This window comes from Hirundo rustica, chromosome 28, assembly GCF_015227805.2.
Source record: "Hirundo rustica isolate bHirRus1 chromosome 28, bHirRus1.pri.v3, whole genome shotgun sequence".
Lineage (NCBI taxonomy): Eukaryota > Metazoa > Chordata > Aves > Passeriformes > Hirundinidae > Hirundo > Hirundo rustica.
Genome location: NC_053477.1, coordinates 1,000,518 through 1,028,179, shown reverse-complemented (window position 1 = coordinate 1,028,179; position 27,662 = coordinate 1,000,518). Strand labels below are relative to the sequence as shown.

Genomic DNA, 27,662 nt, shown 5'->3' with positions numbered 1-27,662 from the left:
ACTCTACTCCAGGCCCCTAAATCCTGAGAACATAACTGGGTGCCCAGCTATGCCTGGGTGTTTATAAACAACTGTAATAAACAACTGTATTTCTGCTGAGAATTGATTTGTACCAAGATGACACATTGAGATAAAGTAATTGCACGTGCACAATTAGGCATGCACAGCAACTGTGGGTGTGCACTAATGATCTGAGTTTACATCTTGTGTTGGGGAGATGCAAAAGGGCAACTACTTGATTGATTTCATTGCTGTATTTACTGAGAGGATGTGGTGGTGGTGTGATGATTTAGAGCAACAGAAGCAGCAGACCATGAGAATCCCAACAAAATGAGTGTAGGGAGCATCCAGTGTTCTTCTCTCTGAGCTTTGAGTTTGATCTTAGGGGGGAGAATTTATTATTTTACAAATATTTGAGGTCTTGAACATGAAAGTAAAATTTGCTTGATTTTGATCTCTTAAGGAGCCCCTGCTAAGTGTTGTCCTGTTACCCTCCATGGTGTTTACAGAGTGCTGTGCATCTGCAGCATTCCATTTGCCTTTATTCCCCTTCTTTCTGCTCGTGTTAGGTGAGAACCCATCCCATTTCACAGCAACTCCATCAGGAGAATGGGAATGCAGTGCCTTCCCTGGACTAGTCCAAGTTCTCTGCTGCTGAATACCATGCAGGGCCTCCTTTAATCTGCTAATACTTGATCAGTCAATAGGCAGAAACCTTCCCCAGTGACAAATCTCTGCCCACGCTGCTGATTTCCCTCCCACCTGCTGACCTGGCAGGACTTTCACAGCCGTGTCTCTCTTTCCCAGCTGGCCCCCGAAGGAGAGGACTCTGCTGTGTGCTCTCCTGAGCTGTGTGTGCTGTCCCAGGGCAGCCCTGCAGTGAGTACCAGCCCTGTGTGTGCGGTGCTGCTGCCCCTGCTGCCTCGGGCATGTGCCTTGTGGTCAGTGTCCTCACCCTGGCACAGAGCTCTGCCCTCCACTCCCTTTTAACTTGCAAGTTTTCAGGAGTTCCTGTTCTTTCTAGTAGCCTGCTCTAACCCAAAGCCCCCTTTGCCTCCCTCATCTCTTGACTGATGTTTTTTTTCCTAACTCTGGCGTTTCTTACAACGCTTTCTGCGCATTTGTGGCTGAAGGGGTGTGTGGCCAGCAATAAAAGCAGCATGGCAACAGAGTCTCTGGCAGTGGTGGCTGCGGATGCAGAGTCTGTGCAAACTGACTGTAAACTCCATCGGGTCTGTGCATGTGTTAGAAAAGGGATCTGAAGAAAAGGTCAGCACTTTCTCACTGGATTGGCCAAAGCTGTGCTTCTCAGCCAGTGCATGGGGTTTGGCCTCTTTGCCTGTCCCAAGATACGAATCCAGAGTTAACTCAATGGCTTCACCTCCTTCTTGTGTTGGTGCAAATCAGAGGAGAGGCTCTTGCTTTATTCCTGGAGGAAGTGATTTGGTTTTCCAGGCTCTGAAGCCACCGGCATGGGCCTCCTGGGGATGCTCCAAGACCCATCAGCTGCAGGCTCTTGCTCTGCATTTTCTGCAGCTGTTTTGCTTGCTCTGACAGGAAACAATCAGTGATTTCTTACTGTGAACAACAGGGAGCTTGACAAATGTTTCACATTCTTTCTTAAAGACTGCAGTGTGTGGCTGGGCTCTGCCTCAGGAAGGGGTTGAGAGGGCACTTTTTAATCCCTCTCTGTGCTTTTAAGCTTAGACACCTTCTGAAAGCTTGTCATGGTCTCCCTGGCTGCTGCACAGCCCCAGCAAACCTGCCCTGGCAGGCTGAAATGGGGCAAAGCAGAAAACCCAACAGAAAATGAAACAGCAGTGGTCAGCTTATCCTGAACTGGGTCAGACTCACTTCCCCGCGGCTGGAAAGCATCTGGCAGGTTTTCCACAGGCTGACTGAGGAAGAGGAGGTCTCCAAGAGGCAGCAGCTGCAAGTGGGAGCACAGTGACTGGGGTGAAACACGCATTTCCCAGCTGCAATGGATGAAAACCCACCCTGAGAGCCCTTCAGGAGCTGTATAGATCAAATACCTCTGTAATGGGCTGCCTTTTCTTAACCTTGTTTGTCCTGGAGCTTGTTCACATGTCTGCACAGGAGTTATCTGGGTTTGTCTATTTGGACTTTATCTCCTTCCCCATTCATCCTGACACCTTCTTGTTTTTGTTGAACTCTCCAGCCTCACTGAAAGGGGATAAAACTTCCTTTAACTCAGGCTCTGAGGGGTCCAGTGGCTGCCTGAAACAGCACTGGCAGAGCAGCACCAGCACTGAAGGAGGCAGGAAAGGAGATCTTGTGAGACAAGAAACAAAATCAGGCAAAGAACTACTGACAGCCTAAAGCTTTGTATAAAACCAGCTATGCCCTGGGGCAGGAGGGAAAATGAACACGTGGGGAGAATAGCACAGTTGTTCTCTGAATCCGTGTGGTTAAAAACATGGCTGAGCTCAACAGGCAACTCTGGAACCCGTCTGGGGCAGTTGCAGTGTGTTACAGGGAAAATCTGCACTATTGGAACAAAAGGGAACAGTTGTGAAGGTAAGGGATGAGGAGTGGGACACCTGGAAGTGGGATGTGACAGTGGGATGGTTGCTGGCAGTGTGGGTTTGAGGCTGCAGGGGGGTGCCCTGGGAGGAGCTGGGCACTGACAGGCCCTTGGGAAGAATCTGCCTGGAATGGAGCATGTTCCCTGTGTCCCCTTGTCCCCACAGCTCTCCTGTGCTGTTTTCCCAACACCCCATAACCAATCCCAGCCTCCTCAGCCCTACTCTGACACATTGACACCTGTTGGTGCCGCTGCTCCCAGCCTGTCCCCTCTGCCCCCTCTGTGCCACAGAAGCCAGGGATGGCACCTGGATGCAAATCCAGCCTCTGAAATGGATGTTCTTACAAATGGAAAGAGTTCCTGTGTATTAGGGCTGCTGGTTCCATCACATTTGCCTTTCAGCTGACCTTTTTCAGGCCTGTAATGATATAACAGGTGCCTCTTGGGCTGATTTTTAGGTTTCCTTCCCCTCCTGGTCGCTTCTGTCGGCTTTGTCATGGGGAGCAGAATTTGTCCTGCTTTGAATAAGCAGTTCCAATGCCATTGGACTATTTTATTATTTATACTGGGCAATAGAAAAGGATGAGTATTATTCCCACATGTGTAGCAGTGTAACTTAAGCTTTTCTTCGGTGTTCTCAGTATGCTGAGTTCTGTGCAGCAGGATCCCTGTGCTTTTGTGCAGTTGTGAGCAGAATTTCTTTGGATAATAAATTATAACATAATTCTGTGAACATAAATCTGTGAACTCAAAAATGAAAATATAGCTGTAACAGTTTTATAACATTCTAATGTTAGATTATGAATGGAGTAATTTCAATGAATTGAAATGGCCAGATTTGTCCATGCGGAGCGAATTTTACCAGAGCTGTTCTGTTGCAGGTGGTTACTTCTAGTAAATCCTGAAATTGTTCTCTACCTTCTCGTTCTGGGAAGCAACCCTCGTGAAAGCTGAATAATTAATCTCATTTCTGCTGATCTGATTAGTGATTGGGAAATCACTCATCCACCAGATGAATAATTGAGATTAACTTCTTGCCCAGGCTCTCTGTGAGGATAAGGGGAACCTCAGGAGCTGTGCTGCTGAGTGTGACACGTGTGATTTGAAACCTGGTGCTGAAATAATTGGTACCTGGGCAGCTGTGTGACCCCAGGGCAGGCTCTGCTGCAGGCTCTCAGTGCCTGCTTCTGCTCCAGCTCCTCGGGGCTGAGCTCCCTCCTCAGGCTGAGCTGGCCCCAAGGCTCTCAGCTCTTCTGTCTCCTCGGTACACAAACACTGACAAAGGATTCCCAGCATAGGGAGGGGAAAATTGTTTCTTAAACGTGGGGTTCTGCATGTTAAACTTATGGGTTTAACATATAAACTTAGGGGTGGCAGTGCCAGAGCTGTGGGCTGTTTGGCAGTGGCTCCTTGGGGAGAGAGCCCACGCTGGGTGAGGATGTCCTCACCTCTGCTGGTCGTGGCCCTCTGGTGCCTCTGGGTGATACTGGAGGACAAACTTCATAGCAGGGCCTCTTGTGACAGGGATGACATTGTTAAACTGAAGGAGGATGGGTTTTAGATTAAAGAGAGAATCTTCTTACAATGAAGCTGGTGAGACCCTGGCACAGGTTGCCCAGAGAAGCTGTGGCTGCCCCATCCCTGGAAATGTCAAAGGCCAGGTTGGACTGGGCTTGGAGCAAGCTGGGCCCAGGAAAGATGTCCCTGCCCATGGCAGGGGTTGGATGAGCTTTGCAAGGTCCTTTGCAGCCCAGGTGACTCCAGGTTCTGTGTTGGAGCCATTTGCACACCCCGTGGTGCAGATGCTCCTCTGGGGCTCACACACGGCACAGCGAGCCATGAACTGAGCACTTGATTAACGTTGTCTTTTTCTTTCTTTTGCTTTTTCTCTCTTTTGCTGCCCTTCCTCCTTTTCCTGCTTGCCCCAGAAAAACTGATTGAGGGACTCAAATCTCCCGAGCCTGCGCTCCTGCTCCCCGACCTCCTGCCTCTGGCTGACCCCTTCGGCAGCACGGCAGATGCTGTCAATGGTAAAGCCCCCAGCCCTGTCCCCTCCTGTCACACGGCATGTCCTGCCCTGCATGCTCACCCCTGTGCACCCCTGGCTCCCAGAAGGGCCCCAGCTGCTGGAGAGACAGCAATGGATCCTGCTGAGACAGCTCTGCCTTTTCTGTGAGATGGGCACCGAGCAGTGAGGATTTGGTGTCAGCACCTGAACCCCAGGTGCACTGACCTGGCAGTGACGTGGCACAGCTGTGCCTTGGGGTGTTCTCTTGGTAGAATTGCTGATTGAAGAAGAAGATGGCAAAAAGACCTTTATTTCTGATGAAGATTTTGTGTTTAACCGTGGCCCAGGCACTGAGCTGGTCTGTCACCATGGATGCTCAGCAGGATGAGGAGGAAGGACAGCGTTCCTCCACCTGGGGAGTGCTGTGAATAAACGTGCTAGGCTGCTGTGAGCCTGGATGCAGCAGGCTCCGGCAGGGTCAGGGCTTTGGAGTGCTGCAGAATTGTGGTTTTATCCACTTGCTGGGTGCACTGAAGACAGTGATTGCAGGCTGCAGGTTGTTGCTATCAGCTGCTCTTGTGGGTTGGGGTCCCAGCTGGGTGTGACCTGTGGCTCTGGTAGAGAGGAAGGACATGACCCCCTGTAATAGTAAAACAACTTCTGCTTTGGCAGTTTCTGGCAGTTGTCTGAATTTTAATGATCAGTTACTCTGAATGCAAGGGGGCTCCAGTGGTCACCGTTTTCCTTTTGCTGGACAAGGATCTTTTGGATGTTTTCTTCCTGTTCAGCTGCAGGGCAGTTGTTAGTAACGTGCTGCTCCACTCTCTGGGTATTTCAAATTGGGCTTATACAAATTAAAAGAAATAAAACCAAATAAAAGCTGAAACCAGGGTTCAAAAACCAAACAAACCCTTGAGCTGACACATACTTACAGGGTCAGTAAAGGATTCAGACAACTCCTGCCTCAGTTCTTCTGCTTTTCCTTGCAAACTAACCTCTGGCTTCTCCTCTGCTGTTGTGCCCGTGTGGAAAGGAAAAGCTGACATAGCTGTGGAGAGCCTGATCCCGGGGCTGGAGGCCCCGCTGCCCCAGCGCCTCGTGTCCCAGAGCGAGTCGGTGGCCTCCAACAGAACAGGTTGGTGAGGCTGGGGGGCTCTGAGCACCAGAGAGCTCTGGCTGCTTCCACAGGGGCTGCTCCTCCCTCTGCTGGCACCTGGGGCCTTGCTCAGGGGAGTGCTCTGTGGTCCCTCATCTCCTTGGGAGGAGTGAAGAAGGTTCTTCCCCCAGAGGGTGCTGGGCACTGCCCGGGCTCCCCAGGGAACGGGCATGGCCCCAAGGCTGCCAGAGCTCCAGGAGCCTTTGCACGCTGCTCCCAAGGATGCCCAGAGTGGGATTTTGGGATGTCTGTGCTGGGCTCTGATCCCTGTGAGTCCCTTCCCATTCAGGGGATTCTGTGATTCTGTGGTACGATGTTCCTTGAGCCCACCATCACAGACCTGTAGGTGCTGGTGCATTGCTCCCATCGAGTGGTTGAGAACTCAGGAGCAGTCACTGATTTGTCCCAGGGGGGCAAGAAGCCACTCCTGGCCCTTTCTCATTGTGCAGCCTTGACTGGGCCACTTCCCACAGCAGATGGACTCAACGCTCTCCTCAGAGGTATTGGGTGGGAGTGCCCTGGGCTTGAAGCTCTTCTCCCTGCAGAGCTCCCACTTGAACCTGGCTCTGTGGGATTCCTTTGTCAGTTCAGCTTCAGAGAGACAGAAACCCCAGCTGGAGATGCTGGGACTCTGAGCCCTCACTGAGAGTGCTGGAATCTCTTCCATCACAAGAAATGGCTGCATTTGTGCTGGCTTTGCACCAGAGCTGTGCTCGTACGCTGTGTGTGGGTGAAGGGGAGTGTGGGAATGTGAGCTTAACACTGTTTGTGTCCTGTTCAATGCCACCCCGGGATGCTCACCTGGATCCAGACTCTCTCACTGGGGAAGACTCTCTGCTTGACTGTTCTCTGCTCTCTAACCCTGCTGCTGACCTCCTGGATGAGTTTGCTCCCATAGCTTTCGCAGCTCAGCCTCACAAAGGTAAACTGGTCCTCTGCTCTCAGCCCTGGCCCTCCTGCCCCTGGCCTGGAGCTGATGTGAAGCTGCTCCTGGTTTACAGAAACAGATGCTCTGACCTGTTCTGGTGTTTTATTGTCCCCAAGCCACTGCTTTGTTTTCTTCCCAAGCTGCTCAAACTTGGAATGTGCACTGAAGTACTAAGGGGGGGAAAAACATCAGGTGTTCAGCTTGACTGTAAAGAGAGAGTTTGTCAGAAATGGTGTTGTTTCCATGGAGTGGGGATCCAGCAGGCAGGAGGGGTGGGCTCTGTGTGCAACCCTTCCTCAGTGAATGTGTTCTGGGTTTGCATTTTCCACTCGGGATTTGAGACTTGTGTTTTTTCTACATTATTAATTCCAGAAGGGAGCCTGGTATAATCATCTCTCACAAGTTTTTGGAACAAAAGGAATTTTTTTTTCTGTTTGTTGGAGTTAGCATCGCAGGCAGATGAGCTCTTCCAGCCCTAGAGAACATTGTCCTTATCAGAAGTTCTTGAGTCCAGCTCTAGTGTCACAGCAAATGTCAGTGAGGATCTAAGGGGGGAGGCCAGGACTTGTGGGCTATTTATTGCCTTGAAAGAGATGCCCAGAGCATTGGTGCTGATTCCTGGGTGCCCCTCAGAGCTGAGCTTTGCTCACTTGGTATCCCTGTAGCAACAGAAATGCTCTGGCCTTGGAGGAATTGCTGCAAAAACAGACTGTAATCAATTTTTACGCTTGATGGCACTTGAGAACAAGTTTGTGCTTTCCATAGAGCTTTTGGGTTAAACAAGCAGTTGTTCTGATTGCTCAATGCTGTAATACACTCCTGTGCTACTTTAGTTTGCATTGAAATGTGCATGGAGCTGTTACTGCTCCATCCTAGGACATAGCAAAGCCCAGATGTGGTGGTGTGGCTTAATGAGAAAATTAATTTAGTGCGTGGCTCTCCCAGGGTTGTCCTGCTGTTCCCTCTAGGATGGGAAAGGCTCGTGTGTGATGAGGAAATGGAGACTCTGTTAGTGGGGGGTTGGGACAAGGTATTAAAATCTTCCAGAAGTCACTGATGGCTTGCTTTCAAACCCTCATTTTCAGCTCTGGGTGTGGTTATTAACTGAACATCATTCTCACTCTTTATTTTTTGCTTAGTTTATCCAGTCCTGGTGTTGGTGATGATATAAAACACCCTGGGACAGGTGCTGCTGTCCCTGGGTGTCATCAGCATGTGCAGCTGCAGTGCTCCTGGTGCCAGTGGGACCAGGAGGGCTGGAAAAGCAGCTGTGCTCTGATCCTTTTAGCAGTGGGATCAGGGAAAAGCAGCTGTGCTCTGATCCTTTTAGCAGTGGGATCAGGGAAAAGCAGCTGTGCTCTGATCCTTTTAGCAGTGGGATCTGGGCTAAGCAGCTGTGCTCTGATCCTTTTAGCAGTGGGATCAGGGAAAAGCAGCTGTGCTCTGATCCTTTTAGCAGTGGGATCAGGGAAAAGCAGCTGTGCTCTGATCCTTTTAGCAGTGGGATCTGGGCTAAGCAGCTGTGCTCTGATCCTTTTAGCAGTGGGATCAGGGAAAAGCAGCTGTGCTCTGATCCTTTTAGCAGTGGGATCTGGGCTAAGCAGCTGTGCTCTGATCCTTTTAGCAGTGGGATCAGGGAAAAGCAGCTGTGCTCTGATCCTTTTAGCAGTGGGATCTGGGCTAAGCAGCTGTGCTCTGATCCTTTTAGCAGTGGGATCTGGGCTAAGCAGCTGTGCTCTGATCCTTTTAGCAGTGGGATCTGGGCTAAGCAGCTGTGCTCTGATCCTTTTAGCAGTGGGATCTGGGCTCTGGGCAGGTTGATCCTTCAGCCTTGCCACTGCAGCCTTTCCTTGTCCTTCACTGAGCTCTTTGCTGGCCCTGGAATTGGTGCTGAGCCTTCAGGGTCCCTGAATCTGCATTTGCTGAATTCAGCACCGAGCTGTGTGTGTGAGAGGAGGGAGGATGTTTCTGCTTGGGGTGGCACAGGTCACTGAGCTGAGTTGCAGGGCTGTGGAGGGGCTGTGCCCAGGTGGGGACATTGGCCAGCCTGTCCCTCTCCTCAGGGCTGTCCACAGCTCTTGCAGCAGCCTCTGGAGCTGTGAGCTGCTGTGTGCAGAAATGCCATGGAAGAGGGATCCCTGCAGGAGCTCCCAGGGGGTTGGGAAGAGGCACAAATAACTCTGGGGACAGAGAGGCCACGGTGACAGTTCCTGCTCAGCTGAGCCTTTGTGTGTTTAACACTTTGCACTGCTCTCCTACAGCATTTGGGGGTTGTTTTCCCTGGGTCTGATCCTTCAGAGCACAGAGCAGTTCCATGAGGGCTTTCTGGCCTCATCTGTCCCCAAACCTGTTAAATCTTGGTCAGCTTTAGGTAGAAGTCTCTTATTCCCAACAGGAGTCAGTCAGGAATGTTCCTGTTCACCAAAACTGTCAGGTTGATGTGCCCTTGCTGGGATTTCAGAAATACTTAATACAGGAGCTGAGGAGCAGATTTGGGAGAGTATTTGAGGTGTCTAAAGGAACAAGTAGTGATGCCCAGGGAGTGTGAGAGGATCTAAAGGTGCATAATTGCCTGATGAGGTGGATAAATCATCTCATTTCTGGGGATAGTTGAAAGTGCCTCCCACCAAGTGTTGAGCTGCAGCTGATGTGGTTTGGAATCAATAGAATTATCTCCCAGAACTGCTCTATGGGCCTCTAGAAAATCTCTCACAGCATCTAGGTACTCTCCAGGCAGGCAAACTCCTTGGAAATGTAACTTCATGTTGCCCTTCTTGTTTCATTGCTGCAGGTGAAAGCTCAGGTTTTTGTCTCATATAGATGACTGGAATTTCTTCTGTGTATTTTTTTTTTTTTTTTTTTTTTATTTCTCCCCCCCAGCCCTTTTCCTCTCCCTGTGCATAAGAGCTGGGAGCCAGAGAGCCAGACTGAGCTCTCACACTATGCTCATGACAAGGAACACCTTCAGCCCTTGGGAGTTACCCCAGGCCTTTGCCACTGCTTCTAACTGTGCAGCTGAGCCTTCAGACTGGGCAGGTTTTGTTCTGGGTCTCGTCACTTGGCTTCCTTGGTTTGGTTTGATTCCTTCCACTTCTGTATTTCATTGCCTCTCTTCTTTCCTACTCAGACTTACCGACTTTATTTCACCTTTTAAATAAAACTCCTGCTTCTAAATGCTGTCTCTGAAAACATTAAGATGTTCTAACACTTCATGGCAATTCTAACCAGCCTCTCTGCTGTCTTTGCTTCTTTACCCCTATTTCTCTTCTATGCTGCAGAAGATACTAACCTGATATCAGGCTTTGATGCTCCTGAGGGCTCTGAAAAGGTGACAGAAGATGAGTTTGACCCAATCCCAGTGTTGATATCCAAAAATTCACAAGGTAAGCCAGGATGTGGGAGTGAAAAAGGGAAGGAAAAAAGGCAAACAGTGAATATATAAATTAGTTTTGGGGCAGTGGTGTGGCAGCACATGTGGTTAGTTCAAATCCTGAGCTGTGGAATACTATCAGTGTGATGTTTAGTGAGATACCTTAGCCTTGAAATTTCTGTAGATTCTCTCCTTGGGAGATTTCCTTGTCCAAAACCAGACATGTAATATCTGAGTTCCCAGGGGGTAATTTCTGCCAGCCTGCCAGGAGGACACAGACCCCTCAGTGACTGATGCAGTGAGAGCTGTGTCCTCCCACCTTCTTACTGCCCAAGCCTCTGGCCTTCTAAGTGAGCTTGGCATGAGACACAAGAAGGAATGATAGTGATGACAATCCTTTATAGCCCAAAACTCCTGCTGGAAGTGAGGTTTTTTTACTTCTGGTTGGTGCCTTTCAAAGGTGGGAACTGAGTGTGAGAAGTTTGGTCCATGTCCGCACCTCCTTTGAGGAGCTCTGAGCAGGCAGTGACTGGGCAGCTCCTCGTTTTCACCATTCTGGCACCAGAACCCTTAAAGAGATCTCTGGCAGCAGCCTCAGCCCCTCTGGGGGCTCTGAGGAACCAGCAGTACTGGTTTTTAGCTGTGGTTTTTAGCTCTTTAGGGACAGCAGCAGGCAGCGTTTCATACCTGGCCAGTGAAGGATCAGTGAAGTGCGTCCTCCCTCTGCAGTCACCCCATTGACAGGATTTTTTTGATTACAGCTTTTGATGTACTTGTAGAGGTTTAAAGACAAATCCAGGACTTCTTTGGGTTTTGGGGTTTTTTTAAGGCTTTTTTGCTTTTTTTCCCAGAACCTTTTGGCTTCTCTAACTCCCATTTTTTGTCGCAGCAGAAGTGTGCTGAACTCCTGCTATGCACTAGTCTTGGCTTTCTGAGGCTGACACTTGTTAGAAACAGTTCAGACTCTGCTTCTGCTGGAAGTTGGAGATTTCTCCCAAGGCTGGGCCAAGATAGGCCACCTTGAGTGCAGAGGAGCATCCTGGGGGCTTGGAACCAGATGGTCTCTAAACACCTTTCCAACCCGAACCATTCTGTGGTTCTCTCCTTTAGTATCCAAGCCCAGTTACAGAAGGTCCCACGATAGCCCAGTTCTCCTGGAAGCAGCTCAAAGCACCCAAAGATGCTCCTAAAATAGCAACTAGATTTCAAGATTTAAAATTTAGACCTGTCCTTTCTGTGGCCTGTGGGAGTCCTTGAATGGTTTTAGAGATCCCTTAGAGAGGAGAGGGTTCTGATTAAACTTGGTGAAGGAATGGGTTTGTAGGGATTTGTTGGCTGCTGTGCTGGTTTGGTTTGGGGGGAGAGGGTGGAAGAGCAAGCAGGGGATTCACTGCAATTGTGATACAAATAATGAGTAGAGCTTGAGCAGATTTTCTGTTTTGCTTTGACTTTTTTCTTTCTTTCTTGATCTTGAACTTCTGAAACTGTCGTGTGTGTGTGTGTCCTGTTCAATACTGAATTCCTATCTCTCACACTTTCAGGTGGGCATTCTAGAAACAACAGTGGAAGCTCTGAGTCCAGTCTTCCCAACATAGCCAGGTCTTTGCTGCTGGTGGATCAGCTCATAGACCTGTAGCAGTGACACAGTAGCAGACGCAGTTTCTGTAACGTACCCACACCTCCGGTTTTGTTGCCAGAAGAGTTTCCTTCCGTTGTGCTTCTTTGGGGCTTTTTTTTTTTTTTCTTTCTTTATTTTTATTTCCCCCCCCCCTTTAATTAAGAGAAAAATCTGCCAACAGGAGACAGTCACCCACCTCTCTCCCTGTCTTCCCATGGCCTGGGGAGGATTCTGGCTCAGTTCTCCAGGCAGCCTGTTCTCTCTAAAGCTGGTAAAACCCTGTGGGGTTCCCTCTGCACTGTCCCATGGCTGTGTCCAGGGGAGCACCGTGGAGAACCCTCCTGGCCCTGCTCAGGGAGCTGTGGCTGCTCTGGGACCCTGCCCCAGCCTCCTCTCCGTGAACAGCTCATCCCAGCCTTTCCTTTGTGCTGTTGGGTGTGGTTTTGGTTCTGTTCGAGTTTCCCCGGGGCTGGGCAGGAGCAGGGGCCAGGTGTCAGTGGCAGGGACATCCCTCAGCTGCAGGACACGGGCTGGGAGAGCTGGTGGCTCTCAGTTGCTTCAGAGGAGGAGGAAGCCCCGAGTTCCTCCGGAGCAGTCCGGCCATACTCTAGTGATGGTGCACGCGAAGAGTTTTCCAGCTGCCCCCAGCTCGTGGTTTGCTGTTAAACAATCCTGCTGGGAACAAACTGCGCTTCCTGGGGGAGGGAAAACCAGAGAAAAGGAATAAGAAAAAAAAAAAAACAAAACAGATTGCTAAAGCTGGAGAAATGACCCTAAGAGAAGCATAACAAGGTTCTGTACCAAATCCATGTGAGTATGGCTGTGACTAGTGTTTCACTGACTTTTTTTTGGGTGAAAAGGGTGCTGTGGCAGCAGCAGATGTATTTTCTGTGACTTCTTTTCTGTGTTTGGCTGGGAAAAAAAAAAAGAAAACCCCCTCAACCTACTGTAAATTGTGTATGAAACGAATTGTCCTACGGCTGTTTGTCTATTTTTAATCCTGGTTTTAGTCAAGCATCTGGCATCTGTTCTGGGTTCTCCATTTTCTCTCGTAACTGCTATAGTGCACCCCAGTTCAGTATGGAGCCATTGTTTCAGTAGACAAAGATTCCTGTGGGCCTTTCTCCACCCCAGTCTCTGTGACTACGCATGCACTCGGTTCAGGTGGTTTGAAATCAGTGCTGCTACGACTCGATGGGTTCTCCCTTTTCTTTCCCCCTTCACACGCTTGGTTTGTCGATAGCTGGATACGCTCAATTCGTTCTCCTTGGCTTACCACGAAGTCCGGAATTTCTATCTCGTATTTGAAAGCCCTCTCTGAGCAGAAGGACTCTTCCTCTGTAGTGGAATTCTCCCCAGCTTCCTGCTCCCCGTGTTTGTGTTTGTAGCTGTATTAGTAACAGTGCAGTTCCCATGTGCGAAAGTGCGAGCGACTGAATGTGTCTGTGCTGACCTCGCTGAGAAGGGAAGAACCCCAGTTTGTGACTCCTCCTTTCCTCTCTCCACCTCCTCTCCCGACACTTAGTTTAACAAATTCTGTACATAGAACTCCCATTGGTTGTGTCTCTACATTACTCTTCTTTTAAAACCTACACTTATTAATAAAAGTATTGCTTAAGTGTGTTGTATCATTACATGTGTATACTGCACTTTCCAAGAGAAGCTTTACATGAGAACTATGGAAATGACCTTAGTAAAATTGTGGATAGAACTTTATTATTTTTTTGTTTTATATTCCTAAAGCACAGGCAAGCTGGACTGGAAAACGTGAAGACGCTATAGATAGAAAGTTATTGTATAGTCAGATACTGAGATTATATGAAAAGAGAATGGATTTTAAAAAGTAACCATCTACTGTATATTAGAAACAAAGATTTCTGTGAATTAAAGTACTTTTAAAGAATGTTTAAGATTTTAAATCTAATGGCGCTTGTTCAAGGGTTCTGGAAAAAATGACAAATACACTGGGTTGTTAATAATGCTATTAAATAAGCAGATGTGAATGTTTATTTTATTGCTTTTTCAAGTAGCTCTTCATGGGTGTGGGTGGAAATACGATATTTTAGAGACGTCCGTTCTTAGACCTCCTTCATCGGAAAATATTCACCACGTGTTTGCAGAGCGAATGGAAATGAGCGATGAGTGGAGATTGGGGATTCATTTTAAACTCTCCAGAAACTGTGAGTGTCCCACGGGCTCTGGGTTAGTGCTGGTGCTGCTCAGAACGCAGGAGTTTGTGCGAAAGCTGCTGCTCTGAGGGCACAAACTGAACTTTTCCTCCCATGTCCCGTGGGCTGTGTTTGGTGCCTGACGTTCCCCTGAGGGGCTAAGAATGAGTGTTGCAGCCTTGTTTGGAGCCAGGGGAGCTGTTCCTGTCCCCTCTGAAGGGCTGTGGGGTCAGGAGGGGTTCAGTGGAATCCCAGCAGGGCTGTTCTGCTCTGCCCACGAGCAGTGCCCTCGTGGTGGGCAGGCAGTGGGGGCTGGAGCTGGCATTGACTGTTCTGGTGGATCTCCTGGCAGGGTACTGTAAACACTGCCCCAGAACGTGCAGCACTTTCCCTTCAAGTCAGGGCTGTGCTTTGGGTGGCAAAGGTGCAAAGGAGCAGTTGGAATTTTGGTGTTGGTTCTTGCTTGTTTTCGGGGGCTCAGGGTGGGAAGGGCTCCTGCCTTTGGAAACCTCCTCGTTCATCTTTAACCAGATGAGCAAAGTTCAATCAGCCACCGTGTTCCTGGCAGTGTCCACTGTGCTGGGAGCATCTGTCCCAAAACAGAAGGTGCAGCTTCCTGAGTTTGGACTTGTCCAAGTCTTCTCCCTTGGGACTTCCTTTGGCCAGTGCTTCAGTCGCTGTGCGACCTGCTGGGACAGCGGGTGGGAGAATCTTGGCTTTGTGGCAGATCTGCACCCTCCTCCAGCCCCCTTATCGTAGGCCAGGGCAGCTTGAGCCCATCTGTGTGGAGCAAAATTATTTTTAGAGGGAGCTTCTTAAGGAATGATAATGGTGTTCTTTGGCCTAAAAGCCTGCAGGGTGTTGCCTCCAGTGGTTGTGCAAAACCGTCTTATTTAAAAATGTACTCACTGTGCTGTCCCTGGGGAGTGAGGAGGGGCTGCTGGCTGGGCTTTTTCTGGGGACATCTCTTCTTGGGGCTGGGCTTTTTCTGGGGACATCTCTGCTAGGGGACTGCTGCTCCTGCCCAGCACAGGAGCAGGGGCCACGCTGTGTTTTTCTGAGAAGGTCCCTGCCTGTACCTTGAACAGGACTCTTGTAACTCTGGCTGGGGCACAGCACAGCTGAGGGGGAGCCAGAGGATGCCCTTGGTGTGCAGGGGTCAGGCTGTTCATGAGCTGCTGGAATGTGGGACGTGGGTTGGTGTGTTTAACTCCTGCCTGGTGCAGGTGACTGTACAAATGTGCCAGAACTACAGCATTACATTCCTTGTCCTCTGGATCTGCCTCCAGCTCTCCCACTGTGAGTGGCTTTGAGCAGAAACACTGAATCCTGCAAATTGTCCAGTGCCCCAGGTGTCCTTTGGTGCTGTGCTGTGTAGGGGTAGTTCTGTACTGTTGTTTAAAGAGATTGCTTCGAGGAATTGGAATACAAGGAAAAATCTCCACAGTGCAAGAATGAAGGAGTGATAAGTCTTTTAACCCCTTTAAAATTCCAAACTAGTAATTCTGCACACTGGTAACTGTGCTGATCTTTAGGTACCTGTTCCTGGACGTTGAGTCCTGCCTGACTTTGGCTTGGTGAAATCAGGAGAGTTTCCTGGTGAAAGAGTAGCTTTAGACTCCAGGAATTTCTGTCTCCCCTGACCTATTTTTTTTGGGCTCTGCTCCAGAAATGAGATCCTCACCATTGTGGTGACTGTTCTGCCTCTTGTAATAGGGAGTAAATATTTTCTAGTTTTCCTCTTGGTTATTTCAGTATTCTGCCACTTCAGGACATTGTTTTCCTTGGAAGCTGGGAAAACTCCAGGTGCCAGGGCTGTCACCTGGGGTAAAGCTCTTTCAGGTTGCTGTCTGAATACCTGCAGAGTGTGTTCCTGGGGTACTGAGTGATGAGAGGGGTTTTTTTAAGCCTTTCCCTCTTGAAAAAGAACCTGAGTATAGTTCGGAATCTTTTTTAGTATGTTTTGGTATGTATTTGACCCTGGAATCATATTACACAGTGGTGTTGTGCAGGGGTAAGGAGAACCCTCCTCTCCAAGCTCCAGCTTCTGTAAAGATTTCTGCTGTAAAGCTCATGACTGTTTGCAGTGGACTTTCCTTAAACCTGAGCACTCACTGCAAGCCTGAGGAGTAACACCCAGGTCTTGGGAATCTGGAGAAGGAGGGACAGACAGGAGCTGCCCAGTCTCAGGAGAGGCAGATGGTGGGAAATGCTCCCTCTGCAGAGGGCTTGTGGGGCTTTGTTGTGTCAATGGAAGCAAATCACCTGCCTGGTTCTGTCAGGCCCCCGTGAACAGGTCTGAGACCCCACAGGGATGGGCCAGGGCTCCAGACCCACAGGCACTGCCTCAGTTCAGTGAGATTTGTCCTTCTCCCTCCTGCTGTCACTAGCTTCTGGAGTGACCTCTGTCCTCTAATTGCATGCAGGTCTTTTCCCAGGGAACTGTCCCTCGAGTGCCTCAGCCTGGTTGGTCTCTGATCTCAGACCTGCCAAAGCATCCATCAGCACTGGCAAAGTGAGATTCCCTGTGGCCCTGTAAGTCAAAGACACCTCTGCAATGATTACAAGGCCTGTAGTTACAGCTGCTCATGGGAAGCACTGGCCTTGTCTTATCTCTTCCCTGACCTTCACACACAGGGGCTGGGGTTTGGTTTGATGGGGCATTTCAGTTTCAGTGTAGCCCAAACCCTTTTTTAACGTGATAATCACAGCTGGAGACACGTCAGAGTCCCACAGCCAGATGGTAAAATGCTGGTGTGGTGTTGTCTTCCTTGTAATGTTGCTGCTGTAGCTCCTAGGGCCAAGGAATGTGGTAAAGAAAAGAGAGAGACCAGTTAGAGTGGGAAGGGTCTGGAAATGCCAGGTCTCCTCGTGCAGCATTAGAGAGACATTCCCTGGCTGTGTAGGTGGTGCTTCTGCCTTGTCAGTGAGTCCCCAGCCTCTCAGGTTCCATCCCTGTGTCCAGTTTTGTTGTGTTCAGGTGTTTGTGGCCCTTCCCTGACAGTGTCATTCAGCAGCTCTGACTGAAAGCTGCTCCTGGTGAAGCAGAATCACTTGAATTCTGTCTCCCAGAGTAACTCAGAGCTCCTGTGCTGGCCTTGGCAAGGGAGAAAACTGCTGCTGAGCATTTGGTGCCCTTCTCATGTGAATGGGCAGAGATAACACCAGAAAAAGTAATTTTTCCCAGAACAGGGCATTCTGCTTCTTGTGCAGTTTCCTCACATTCAGAGCTGCATGCTACTAAGCAGATGGGTTCAGATCCTGTCCTCCCTCTCTTACTCTGTCCCAAAAGTCATGGCTTGTGTGGGCACAGGCACTTGCTAACACACATCAAAGTTAGAAAAAATATCCCCCCAAACATGCTGTTCTTGTGCAGAGTGGGCCCTTGGTCTTGCATAACTGTGCTCCCCCTGATGAATGCCTTTTTCCCGTGGTCCGTGTGGCCTGGGGGAGCCAGAGGCGTTTGCGTGATGTGGCAGCTGGTCTTGCTCTGGTTCAGCCTGCGTCTCAGAATGTCACAGTGACCCCTGGCCAGTGTGGGACCAAGCTCCTGGGAGGGAGCTCCACCAGAGCTGTGCTGCTCCTGGAATCCCAGAGGGGCACCTGAGGGAAAACCAGTGTGGACAACACAGGCTGCAGGAGAGAGAGAAGGGATTTTTGTAGAGTAACCGGTCAAATGTTCACATATCTGCGCTGTCTTTATTTAGCAGTGTGATGTATCCAGGTGGAGAGTTTCCCAATAAATGCTGGTTTTGATGCCTAATGAATGGCTGCTGTGTCTTTACTTGTGAGCAGTGATGGAGATCTGTGTATCCATGGGTGTGATGGAGAAGCAGTGCCTGAGGGCTGCGATGGGTGTGCAAACGTGAATAATTAACCTGAGCAGAGAACCTCACCTGGCTGAGGTTCTGTCACTGCAGGGTGTGTTGGTTGGTGCCTTGCTCACCGTAGGTACCAACCAGCCTCTTCACCCTCCTCGTTCTTCCTGCAATTCCTACTGTTTTAGTTTTCATGTGATTTTCTCCTATCCTATTGCTAACGAGTCCAATGACACACTTCTAACCTGCCAGTAGTTCTGTGAAGGTAAGAGATCTTCTGTTTTGTCTGTGTGAGTCCTAAGGCAAACCCAGCCTCCTGGTGGGCTCTTGGAGCTGGAGAAGGGCAGGACAGCCTCTCCCTGCACTGCCTTGTTACGCTAACGCAGAAACAAGCCAGGTCATTGGAGCTATGAGCCTTGATTTGAAGTCATGGTATGGACTGTTTAAAAACCATTTGTCCGGCAGTGGTTAAAAAGAATGGCTGCTACTAAAATAGCTGCTACTCAGGATTTACTAAAAGCTGTAGGCTGGCCTTCAGTCTTTGAAACGGGCCTGTTATTGTAGCAGGTTTTGGGGCACCCCCACGTATTTGACAAGCAGTTCCACCTGTCTGTGGGCTGGCCCACAGGCAGAGGCTACGCCAAGCAATAGATGTGCTTGGAGAGCAGCAGTGCAGGATGGAATGACAGAACTTGTCTACCTGCTGGAGCTTCCCTTGGGCAGCAGCGTTGGGAAGGGAAACACTGTGCTGGTGGCTGTTGTCATGGGTGGGTGGGAGAGAAACCTGGTGGGATGGTGCTGAGGGTGCTGCGTGTGCCCATGCGTGTGTCAGACATCTCCATCCTCTGAGCAGCGATACCTGTGGTGTCCCTGGGCCGTGTTGCAAACGCCTTCCCTGGCAATATTTTTTCATTGATTTGCCCTCCCTCTCCTGCCCATTTTCCATGCATGGTGGTGGTTTCCATCTGAGCGGCGTGACGTTCTTGTGTAACGTACCTTTCATCGTGATTGCTGACCAAGGAGAAGGAGCTGGTTCAGTAACGCTCTTCTCTTGTGTTTGTAGGTCTGCAGAGGGATCCAGGCCGGTTCCCAGCTGTAGCTCTTGAGCTCTGTAAAGGAGATCCTGGCAGTGACGGACTCGCTTTGTACAAGGGTCAGCCCGAGATGCTGGATGTGAAAGTGCAGCACAACTCAGAGTCAGAGTACTTGGCCAGAGATGGTCCTTCAAGCAACAGCTCTTTCTACAGCAGTGAAGGAGAGGGCACAGACCATGAGGGAGATATTCTGGATTGCAGCGGGTCCAGGCCTTTACTGATGGATTCAGAAGAGGAGGAGGAGACGTGCAAGTTGTGCCCAGGGTTCCTGCAGCCTGTGCCCAGGCATGAGGACTCCAAAGAAGATCCCCAGTCCCAGGCCAGAGGAGGGAAGATGCTGTTCCCGGCCTTCCAGTCGCACACTGGGGAGGTTTTTAACGAACCGGATGTGTTTGCCACAGCTCCTTTCCGAAGCTCCAGGAAGGTGCCTGATGAAGTGGATGTCTTTACCAAAGCTCCTTTTATCTGTAAGGGCAACACGGCTCTACGACATCCAGAGGAAGTAGATGTGTTTCTGAGAGCCCCTTTCACTAAGAAGAAAAGCGTAGAAGAGTTGACTTCCCATAAGGAGCCATTCACCTCCCCTGCTTTCCTGAGCCAGGCAGGCGATGGCCGAGCTCAGCCGATGTTCCCGTGCCTGGATTCAGCAGCACACGGGTCCGTGGCCTCGGTGAGAGCTCCGTATCCTTCTACTGGGTTTGCTCAGCCAGGCAATCTCCATCCCTGCTCCATCAGAGCCGTGGAGGCCCAGGAGAGTGTCCCTGCTAAAGCAGTGCTGCCGGAGCAGGGCGACGTGGCCGCTGAGAGGAGCCACGGGCACGCGTTGCCCCCGGACGCCACGCTGGGCACCGTGGCCAACAAACCTTTCCGTCCACAATCCCTGTCCAAGTATTCCCGGCACTACAGTCCCGAAGATGGGCCGGGCCTCGAGGCCAAGCCCATAGCTGCTTACAAAGTGGTGTCTCAGACCAACAGACAGGCTATAGCGGGCTCTGTCGCTGTTGTCCCACTGTCTTCCAGGACTATGGAGCTGCCTGGCGCGGATCCCTTCGCCTCGGCGCCCTTCCCTTCCAAAGCAGCAAAGCAGAAGCCTTAACATGCCAGGAGCTGGGGGCTGTGCTGCCTGCAGGATGACTCATGCAGGACCTCAAACCTCTTAGCTGAACTGAATGACATAGCAATATATACATATATATATACACACACATATATGTATATATAAAGTAATTATTATTTTTGGTCAGAACTCTATTTGCAGTGATACATAGTTGAACCATTTAAGTTATGTTCGTCCGAATGCCTGGTTCTCAGGATCCTCACATCCTTTCCAGTTGCTTCTCACCTTCCTCCTCTCAGTCTTCCCTCCATTTATTTCTTTTTTAGATGCTTTTCTCAAACCAGCAGTATTCTGTATTTTCTGGTCCTGGGTGGAGAAATGCATTACAAGATGAATTAAAAGGTTTATTAATTACAGAGCGAGTCAAGCAGGACTTGCTAATGCTCTGGAAAGGACATGATTTCACAGGTTAAAGGGTTCTTATGACTTTTGCTATCAGTGATATTCCTGCTGCTTGGCAGCAGTGGCAGCCATGGCTCTAGGTGTACTGGTGGGTGATGTGCCCACGGAGCCTGAGCTGTGCCCTGATGTCTGCTGCCAGTCTGGGCAGTGCTGGTGAGAGCAGATCCAGGGCAGCAGCACAGCTTTGCTGCCCCAGGACTGGAACACATGGCAGTGCTGCTGCCCCAGGGCTGGAGCTAGGGGAGGACTCACAGTGCCTTCCTGCTGTGAACCCAGTGAAGCAATCAGGCTGTTACTGTTGCTGGAGAATCAAGGGATCGTGCAAACTATCAGGCAGAGCCTTCACTTTTACACATATATTTCCTGTCTGGTTTATGCCAAAGGGTAGGACCTGGAAATCTGCTTATGGTGAAGGAGAGATGTGTATTTACAGTATTAAAAGTAGACTTTATGTGGAAATTTCTGATGTGAACAGCTCTGTAACTGTCCTGGTGTACCTCACGTGGTGTGAGTCAGCAGAGGCCACAGCCCCGTTAGGCTGGTTTGTACTGGGAGAGAGCTCGACTCAAAGTGAATTCTGCCTATTGCTTTCCTGTTGGTTAAGGATGAACCTAAACAAAATCCATTTGCTCTCCTTCTAAAGAATTATGTTTTCTATCCTGTTCCCGAAGAGCAGGACTGAGATGACTGAGGCACGGACGGAACCTGGCAGAAAAGCTGAGACATTTATTGCAAAAGGCAACCCCCTTTGTATACCCTTGTACAAAACACAGTATTTTCTTAGATGGTAGCTCTCACTAAGTGACACACATTGCCATTTCTATAAGAACAAATCAGCAAGTCAACGGACTTGATGACAATTTTAGAGCAGAAATACTTGGCTCTAATGGCAAACTTCCCAACCAGCCAGGCCCAGAGCTTGGCCAGACCTTAGGCCTTGACTGGAAGGGTTTCCCTAAAGTATCTTACAAACTTTTATTAATAATCCATGGTAACATGAATAACCTCCAAACAACCAAAGGATATAAATAACATCAGAAATTATCTTACAGCTCAATCCCTTTATAAAAACTCCATGTATTGGCGATAAACATCATATTCAGTATCACCAATTATACCAAATGTTTCTTATGTAAAAATCTTTAAAGTTACAGCCCAAACTCCGCAAACCAGTCACTGAACAAGCTCCATTCATTTTGTCCCTTCGGTTTCCCATGTTGATGATGAAGTCAGAGTAACAGAGGCTGGTTGGACCACCCCTGTAGGTACCCATTGTGGACCGGAATCTGTGGGACCGCAAACATATCCTCACCCCCAAGTTATTAACGGAAAGGGGCCTTCCTATTTTCCACTTTCAAGATTCTTAACAAATACTTGAGCTTTTTCTAGGTGAGTTTGCAATCCACTGAAATGGCACTGGACTGGGGTTAGGTCATTCTGAATATGATTCAAAAACTTAAGATTTATATAAGGCTTTTAGCAGTCTTTATTTATAGACACCCATCCCTACACTCCCCCTTTTTTGGTTTAAAAACACGGACTTGAGAGTACTATGGGCCTGTTCAATTGCAATGAGTTTCTGTCCTCTGCCCCTCCCCAATTCCTTCCTCATCTATCAGACCTCCTCCTTCTCATCATCATCGTCCTTAGATCTGAGGCCAGTGCAATCTGAGGTTTCATGGAGCAGGACACACTCCCTGCTGCTGAACCCAATCCTGAGCACGTCCTTCTCCTTCAGCTGGTGGCAGCGCTGGGGCTCAGTGTGCTGGTTGTTGCGGAAGGCGCCGTTCCCCCGGCCCAGGTCGATGACGTCGGGCCTCACCCTGCGGCCCACGGTGCCGTCAGCTCGGGTGTGCTCCATCAGGCGGCACTGGAGGACGGCGTGGCGCTTGGGGCACGAGGGGTGGTCGATGGGGATGCCGGCCCAGCAGGTAGGAGCTCTGCCTGTGGATGGACATCGTGTCCGTCACAGGCGGGAACTCATTCTTGAAGGGCTACAGGCGCCAGCGCGTCTTGGGGACGCGCGCCTTGGGGGCTCGCTGTGCTTGATCACCACCCCCAGAAGGTGTTGGTGTCCTCCGGCAGCACCCCGCACAGCTCAAAGCTTGGCTTCTGCTTGTTCTTAGCGTTTATTTTCTCGGGTTTGCTCTTGGACTGCTGGAGCTCCGGGTTCTAACCAGAACTGCTGCCCTCAGTGCCCTGTCGGTGCTCTTGCCTCCTCTCATTGCAGAACTCCCTCTCTGCCTGCTGCTCCCGCAGCTTCTGCTTGTCCTGCTCATGGCCGCCAGCTCCTGGCCTGTCAGGGGGTTCTTTCTGTCCAAGTGGTCCTTATGCCTGTCTGGTCACTGCTCCTGCTCTGGTGGGTGTCTCTCCTCGTTCCCCCTGCCACAGCAATCATCCTGCTCCTGCTTCACCCTCCCAGTGTTGTGGCTGTGGCTCCTCCACCCGGCGTTGCTCCTTCTCCTGCTCCCTGTGTCACTGGAACTGCAGGAACAACAAAACCCCTCCAACAACATTTTTAGTGTTAAAGAATCAAGGCAGTACTATACTTCTGGCTAGGATGTGCAGCTGTCTTGGTTTTGAAAGACAGTTGTCTGCCAGAGGAAGCTAGAGCTGTCCTTGGAATGGAAAATGTTATCCCCCTTCCCTCCAAATTACTATAATTTTACAATTAGGGGCTTTCAGGCAAAGATATGGGAAATAGGAGTAACAGTTCTTTACTAGGAATATAAAAAACCCCCGAAACAACAACAAAAAAAGAAAACCCACCAAACAAAAACTCAAGTGTAGTAGTACAAAAAAACAAGGAAGCAAGCAAACAGAAATCCTGGAAAAACCCTGACAGAGTCAGGGATATGACCTGGCGCCCTGGTGGTCAGGGTGTTGGAGGCAGTCCAAATAAATCCTCCTGGAGTAACAGACGTGGTTCTGTACAGTAGGGATGGTCCTGTAGAAAATCCAGTGGTGGTGAGATGGGTCCAGTCTTCCTTCGGGAATCCAAATACCAAATACCTTGTGTCCTTCAGTCCCAGTTTTTATCTAGCTGGGAAGAGCTGGCTCCTCCCCCACTGTGTGGAGCATCTCCCAATGGCATGATGGAATGTGTCATGTCATTGGTGGCCCCTAAATGGCCCATTATCAGAAGATGTTCCCCTGGAGGATGGAGGGATGAGAAAAGAGATAAGAAACACTGCCTCAGCCTGGTTTTAGTGGCTGGGCCATGATCAGAAGGCATCCTCCTCCTTCCCCCCTGGAGTTAGAAGAGATAAGGAAAAAACATCACCCAACAGCTGAAATAGAATACACTTTTTTTTGGTTACATAACCCAAGACAGCAGCAGCAAACATTTCATCCACACACAGCCTGGGGGTGCAGAGGAAATCATTGTATGACACATGGGTTTTATTAGATTGTTCACATATTTTATACAGTCAAAACCCCATAGAAACTGATCCATTCAATGTTCATTGGTCCCAGGGTATGTAGCTCTTAGTATTTCGTTTCCTATTGGTTACAGTTCTCTTTGTCCCCGGTGTTAATTAGGTCCTCATTCTTATCCCTCCCAGGCCAGGTGTCTCCAGCCATGCCAGGGGTGTTGTTGGGGATTGATGTTCCCTTATTGGCCATTGATCTCTGTTATCTTTTGTGTATCTTCTGTGCTACTCCCAGTCCGTTGAGAAGTTAAACTCATCAGGCCTGACCTGGTGGAACAATGTCTTGGAAAGAAACTGCTCTGTGTTCCTTTTCCCTTCCCTTAATTCAGCTCCCCTCCAAAATAACTCCAGTTGGAAGAGACAAATGTTCTGCTGGAGGTGGGGATTGCCTGGAAGGGAGAGGGAAAAGCTTGGACTGAGGTGTTGGAGCCTTGGGGTGGGGAGGGAGAACCCTGGAACGCAGGGAGGCCAATGTTGGCTCCCACAAGTTGCTGATGAATAGTGATCAGCTGAGCCCAGGTCCAGGGGGCTCGTGGAGCTGGGACCCTCCTGCCCTGCACAGCTGCACTCAGAGTTAATAAACATTGGTGCATAGTGGTGGTTGTGGGGCCTTCTGTCCTCCATCACCACCTTGTGAAAACAGAAGTACTGTAAAGAAGTTTCTGGGTTTCCTTTGAGATGTTTCTTCAACAAAGCTGACACTGTTACTATGTTTTGCTGTGTAGTTTTTGTTTAAATATACACCCAAAAGGTGGGGCTTGGTTTAAATATATGTTCCTCCAAGTCAATTGTTGCTGGATGGAATCAGAGAGGATGACTGTGATGGCAAACTGTGAATTCAAGGGGAGTGAGTGTGAGAGCCTAGACAGCAGTCTGTGTTACAGCCACACTGAGCCAGAGCTGCACTTGAGCACTTGAATTTGCTCAGAAGCTGCTGGGAGTGAGGTCAGGCCTTGGTGCTGTGGGATGAACCTGTGGAACAGGGAGATGCTTTGCTGGAGTGAACACGTACCCTGTGTGAACCATGTGGGTTCAAGGTGATACCTCTGCTCACTGGATTCAGGCTCTCCTTCCTTCTCTTCATTTTTACTTGAAAAGTTGCTTCTGAATAGTTCAGTGAAGCTTCTGTCAGTGCCACGTCCAGGTCCCACAGAGTGATGCTGCAGGAGCATCAGCCTGTCCCTTCATGCTTGGAGAAAGGGAAGGTGCACTGAGGTGTGCAGGCTCGACTCCAGCCCTGCTCGGCTTAGGTCAGGCTGAATTTCCAGCTGGCATTTTGGCAGCTTTTCTGCGCTTTCAGGCACTTGACACGAAGAGCAGGAAAACTCTGCCCCAGAACTCATGATCTTGCCAGACACATCCAGTGCTTACACGGTTTTAAATCTCTTCTGGGGGTGGAGGCAGCTCGTTTGTATCTCTGCGTGTGACTCACAAAGTTATGGCACTTCTGGTTATGGTCAGAAAACTCAATTTCAATGCCTGTTACTCTAATGTCCTTCTCATTTCCAGCCTGTGTTCCTCCCAATCCTGCACTATCACTGCTGCGGCCTCAGTGTGATGAGTTGTAAGTGGAAATTTCAATTCCACAGCCTCTAAAGCTTACCGTTTTAATGAATGGGGAAGAATCATGCTAATTATTTGCCACGCAATCAGTGATCTTAATGAAGTGAGACTTGGAGAGACTCCATGGGGTGTTTTGAAATCAGTTTTCTGAAAAGAACCGCTGTTAACATGTCTTTTGTAACGCTGTAGTAAAAGGTGTTGACTGCCCTGGGTCCTCAGGCCCGGAGCGCAATCACATCCGTGTGACAATCCCGGATTCCTGCTGGGAGAGCGACTGGCTCTTGGTTCTCACCCGCTGAATGCACTAAAGTCTATTCAAAGTGATTAATCAGAGTTTCTACGTGAGTAAAACAAGCAGCTGGCTCTGTGCTCGCTCTCCTGATGCTGGGCCGGTGCTGGGGGGTCTGTTCTCCCCAGCTGCTGCAGGACTTTGGGGCTGTCCCCGTGTCCCCTCTCCTGTCACCCTGACCCCGTGTGAGCACTGGCAACGTGGCCTGATCGTGTCCTCAGCGCCACAGCAGCAAAACCTAGCGAGATCTGCTTAATTGCTGAACTCAATCACTCCAAAGTGGTAATTGATTACTTTAACTCAGCTTCCACCAAAGACTCTTATGTTGGGGAGTTGAATTTTTGTGGGTTTTTGTTTCTTTCCTCACGGTGTTAAAATCAATGCCTTCAAGCACACTGACAGACCCAAAAGCATTTTTACAGTAGTATCATGACAGTGAAATCCTGCTCCGGTTCTGAAACACATTCCTGAAACCCGATCAGCTGCATTAGCATTTCTAGAAATAACCCACAGCCTGTAGTTTCTGTTGTAGGTGGGTAAATACCCTTACACACACCTAGAAATACTCCCTGTGAAGTTAGAGGGATAACGTTGATCCAGTGTTCCCGATCCCTTGCCTCCAAAGGGATGGGGTGGGAGGGCAGGGGGCTGACTGGTGTGGGATGCAGCAGGTGGAGCATCCCACACACTGAGTCTGGTGGTGGGAGAAACTCCTTTGTATCCACGAGGAGCAGAAGCTGGAAGTGTCTGTGGTCCCCACAGTGACCCACAGTGACATGTGTCCCATGTTCCACCCGTGCCCTCTGTCCCCTCTGCCTGGCAGATCCCTGGGCTCGTTTTGCACTCCGGTTGGGATCATCCGTTCCTGGTAATCATGAAGAAATGTTCCACTTGTAAACTTATGTACATTTTATTAAAACTGTATCTGATGACAACCACTGTCTCCATTGTGCCTTCCTTCTCCCCTCCCCATGGAAAATATTTTTACTGGATACAGGGGATCTGGGTTTTAATGAGTTCTTCCTTCCCTAAGAGCTGAACTGGGTTTGGCCCTGCTGTTTCATCTGGCAGCTGTAAAGTCAAACTGATCGTGCTGCTTTAAGCAGAGGATATTTCATTTTATATCCAGTTTATATTCCAGAGAGAACCCTTGACATCCAGGGCAGGACAGAGCCCTGAGCCGTCCCTGCAAAGCTGCTGCTCCTCAGCGGTTTTAATGCAGGGCTGGTGCATCTGGGGCATGGGGAGATGTGGGGGCTCATTATGTGCTAATTAAACGTGTTTTTCGGTCTCACTCACCTGCCAAGACTCTCTTAAGTGCAAAATATTATTTGGCTTTGCTGCATGTCTTAATTTAATTTCTGTCTTGGTATCAATGTCCATTGAGAGAGACTTTGTGCTTCCTTCTGGCTCCGCACAGCTCTCTGACAGGAGAGGGCACCGGGGGCTCGGGCTGTGCTCCCAGGGAACAGGGACAGGAGGAGAGGGAACGGCCCAGAGCCGTGCCGAGGGAGGCTCAGGCTAGATATTGGGGAAAATCATTCCGGGATATTGCGAAAATCCCTTCCTGGAAAGGGCTGCCCAGCCCTGGCACAGCTGCCCAGCGCAGTGCTGGAGTCACCATCCCTGGGGGAATTTAACAGCCGTGTGGGTGTGGCACTCGGGCACACGGGTCAGCGGCGGCCCTGGCAGTGCCGAGAGCGGCCGCGGTCGGTGGCCCCTGCGGCGGTCGGTGATCCCGGCGGCTGTCTCTGGCCTCGGCGGTGGTCGGCGGCCCCGGCTGTCCCGGCGGTGGTCGGCGGCCCCGGCTGACCCGGTGGCCCCGGCGGTGGTCGGCGGCCCCGGCTGTCCCGGTGGCCCCGGCTGTCCCGGCGGCCCCGGCTGTCCCGGCGGCCCCGGCGGTGGTCGGCGGCCCCGGCTGTCCCGGCGGCCCCGGCTGTCCCGGCGGCCCCGGCTGTCCCGGCGGCCCCGGCTGTCCCGGCGGCCCCGGCTGTCCCGGCGGCCCCGGCTGTCCCGGCGGCCCCGGCTGTCCCGGCGGCCCCGGCTGTCCCGGCGGCCCCGGTGCCCGTTCGTTCCGTCCCGCTCGCCTCCGCCCCGGCCGCTGTCCCGCTCAGGCGCTGCCGCCAGGGGGCGCCGCCGGGCCCGGGCGGCG

The 27,662-nt window shown here is 50.3% G+C and overlaps 1 protein-coding gene and 1 pseudogene across 8 annotated transcripts in view; one reads left to right on the top strand and one right to left on the bottom strand.

The window, feature by feature from the left end:
- AAK1 (AP2 associated kinase 1) overlaps positions 1–26,437 on the top strand; it is a 78,645-nt gene extending 52,208 nt beyond the window's left edge. For 2 of the 8 annotated variants that reach the window (XM_058423712.1, XM_058423711.1), the window contains 5 exons: positions 4,474–4,575; positions 5,587–5,688; positions 6,521–6,631; positions 9,916–10,020; positions 18,675–26,437. In XM_058423712.1, coding sequence (XP_058279695.1) covers positions 4,474–4,575; positions 5,587–5,688; positions 6,521–6,631; positions 9,916–10,020; positions 18,675–19,801 — 1,547 coding nt within the window. In that variant the 3' untranslated portion in view covers positions 19,802–26,437. Of the gene's footprint in view, positions 1–807; positions 880–4,473; positions 4,576–5,586; positions 5,689–6,520; positions 6,632–9,915; positions 10,021–11,548; positions 13,635–18,674 lie in introns of those variants that run through there. The other 6 variants (XM_058423717.1, XM_058423716.1, XM_058423715.1 and 3 more) reach the window with 5 other exon arrangements.
- LOC120763958 (smad nuclear-interacting protein 1-like) lies at positions 21,840–24,684 on the bottom strand (annotated as a pseudogene).
- Positions 26,438–27,662: the final 1,225 nt, after the last annotated feature.